General features: G+C 40.6%; 1 protein-coding gene across 1 annotated transcript; it reads left to right on the forward strand.

Annotated features, from left to right (window-relative positions):
* Nucleotides 1-586: 586 nt before the first annotated feature.
* Nucleotides 587-2,027, forward strand: CSUI_009754 (uncharacterized protein). Its single transcript, XM_068069863.1, has one exon. It carries the CDS (start codon nt 771-773, stop codon nt 933-935), a length of 165 nt encoding a protein of 54 aa, XP_067918161.1. The 5' UTR covers nt 587-770; the 3' UTR covers nt 936-2,027.
* Nucleotides 2,028-2,248: the final 221 nt, after the last annotated feature.

A 2,248-nucleotide genomic window follows, 5' to 3' on the forward strand; every position in this document is an offset into this window, starting at 1 on the left:
TATCTTTAATCTATGTATCTTAACTTTACCTTTCTAGCCAGATAGACATGGAGAAGCAATTTTCTTATCTGATCTAGAGAGAAAGAAAGAAAGATAAATTTATACACCCTCGCATCTCTGCCGAGTACTCCTCCTATACATTTATATATATATATTCTTGTGCTGATCTATCAGATAGATAGATAGAGTCAAGATAGGGGGACAAAGAAAGATCGGTAGATAGTTAGATAGATCAAGCAAAGATAGGTAGACAGATTGAAGATAGATCAAGCAAAGATAGGTAGATAGATAGATCAAGCAAAGATAGGTAGGTGGATAGATAGATAAGCTACATTGATAAGACACGGGACGTTGCGTCTTCTTCTTTTTATCTTCCGTTTTCATATGTCTTCTAGACGTCCCTTCCTGTATTCTGGTATCTCTTCTTCTTCTTGCTCTTCTCTCTTTCTTTCTTATCTCTTTCTTTCGCTTGGGGTTTGATCTTTTCTCTTTTCTGCTAAATCTCTTTCTGAGACTTTCTTTCTTTCTTTCCCACTCTTTCTTTCTTTCTTTCTCACTCTTTCTTTCTATGTGTGTAGGGAGAGACAGTGGAGAGTTTGAGAGAGAAGACACATCAGTCTATTTTCCAGCTGCTGAAAGCTAGCCCGAACTTTGACGAGCAGCATGAACAGCCTCTTGTACACATGGCCTCTCATAGAGGCCATGGTCTCTAATTCTAAACTCGACCTCCCCTAGGCATCCTACACAGTCTCTTTTTTCTTTCTCGTTGGATGAAGTGCGCCCTTCTTCATTGGCTCTTCTTCCTCTTCTTCCTTTTCCTTCACGATTCTCTTGATATGAAAGAAAAGAAGAAGGAGAAGTCTGTAGGCTGTGCATGCATCGATGGTCTACATCTCTTTCAAACTTCGATGCAAGAAAAAAGCATTCCTCCTTAGTTCTTTTCTGTCTTCTGCGGGTGCTCTGATAGGCAACGCACTCGGCTCTTCTTTAGAGCATACCTTTCTTCTCTCTTTCATCTCTATCTCTCCCTACTCATAGCGACCCAGTCACCCTGTCTATCAATGTGTGTATACATCTATATCTATATCTATATATATCTATATCTATCTATATATAGATGTATATAGAGATGCGGGGTAGAAAGTAGGTATGTGAGAATGTGTATGTCTCTGTGGAGCTTCCTTGTATTGATAGAAGAGCTAAGATCAAAGAAAAAGAAAAAGTAGTACAGGAAGAAGAAGAGAGAGAGTGAGAGAGAGAAGGAGGGGAAGTAGTACCTCTGAGTGATGTGTCTGTGGATTGCAAAGATAAAGAAAAAGAGTAGGTCACACTCCTCCTCTTCTTATTCTTTTCTTGCCCTTTCTTTCTTTCTCCTTTCTTCTTCTTCTTCCGTGTGAAGGAGGCAGCGAAATCTGTGCACAAAAGATGGAGAGACGTCTCTCTCCTAACCTTCTTTCATCTTCGTAAAAAAGACTTCTTGTTCAGAAGCTCTTTTTCTTTCTTTCTCTTGCTCTTTCTTTCTTTCTTTCTTTTCCTTTCCTCGTCTTGTCTTCTTCATGAATGGCTGTGTATGTGAAGTTGAGAGAAGAGATCCTTAGGAGGAGGAAGAGAAGAAGAGAAGATGACCTTTATTTCCCAAGTTTCTTTCGTCTTTCTTTCTCCTCGCTTCTCTCGTAGAGATGGGAAAGAATAGAACAAGAGAAGGAGGAGGACGGTGTACATACACTTGAGACATCTAGCGATCATAAACAAAGAGAGAGAACCTCCAACTGTCTACATTAATGATAGAGAGATAGTCCAAAGACAGACCGACCGAAGATGGATAGATAGATTAAGGATAGACTGACAGATCAAAGGCAGATAGATACATAGATTCTAGATAGATTAAAGACACTTAGAGAAGGCGGAGTGTGTGTATGTCGTAGGTTGTCTATGGTAGCACCCCTTAGAGACAGACTGATCTCTGTCTCTCATTCATTCGCATGCATTCATTCTTTGCCTCTGCTAATGGAGACAATAGAAGCGAAGTCTAAAGCTGTCTTCTTCTCCTTTCTGTCTTTCTTGGGATCTTTCTTTCTCTCCTTTCTCTCTCTNNGTTTTCTTCTTCCTGATTTATCATCCGTCTGTCTCGCTGTCTCCCCGTCTCTCTCTTGAGTATATGAGAACTCAACTCAAGACAAGAGACAAAAGGAGACACCCCCTATCACCCATGAGAAGTCACACGCACGCCCCTCTCTCTCTCTCTCTC

Source organism: Cystoisospora suis (assembly GCF_002600585.1).
Source record: "Cystoisospora suis strain Wien I chromosome Unknown contig_5987, whole genome shotgun sequence".
Taxonomy (NCBI): domain Eukaryota; phylum Apicomplexa; class Conoidasida; order Eucoccidiorida; family Sarcocystidae; genus Cystoisospora; species Cystoisospora suis.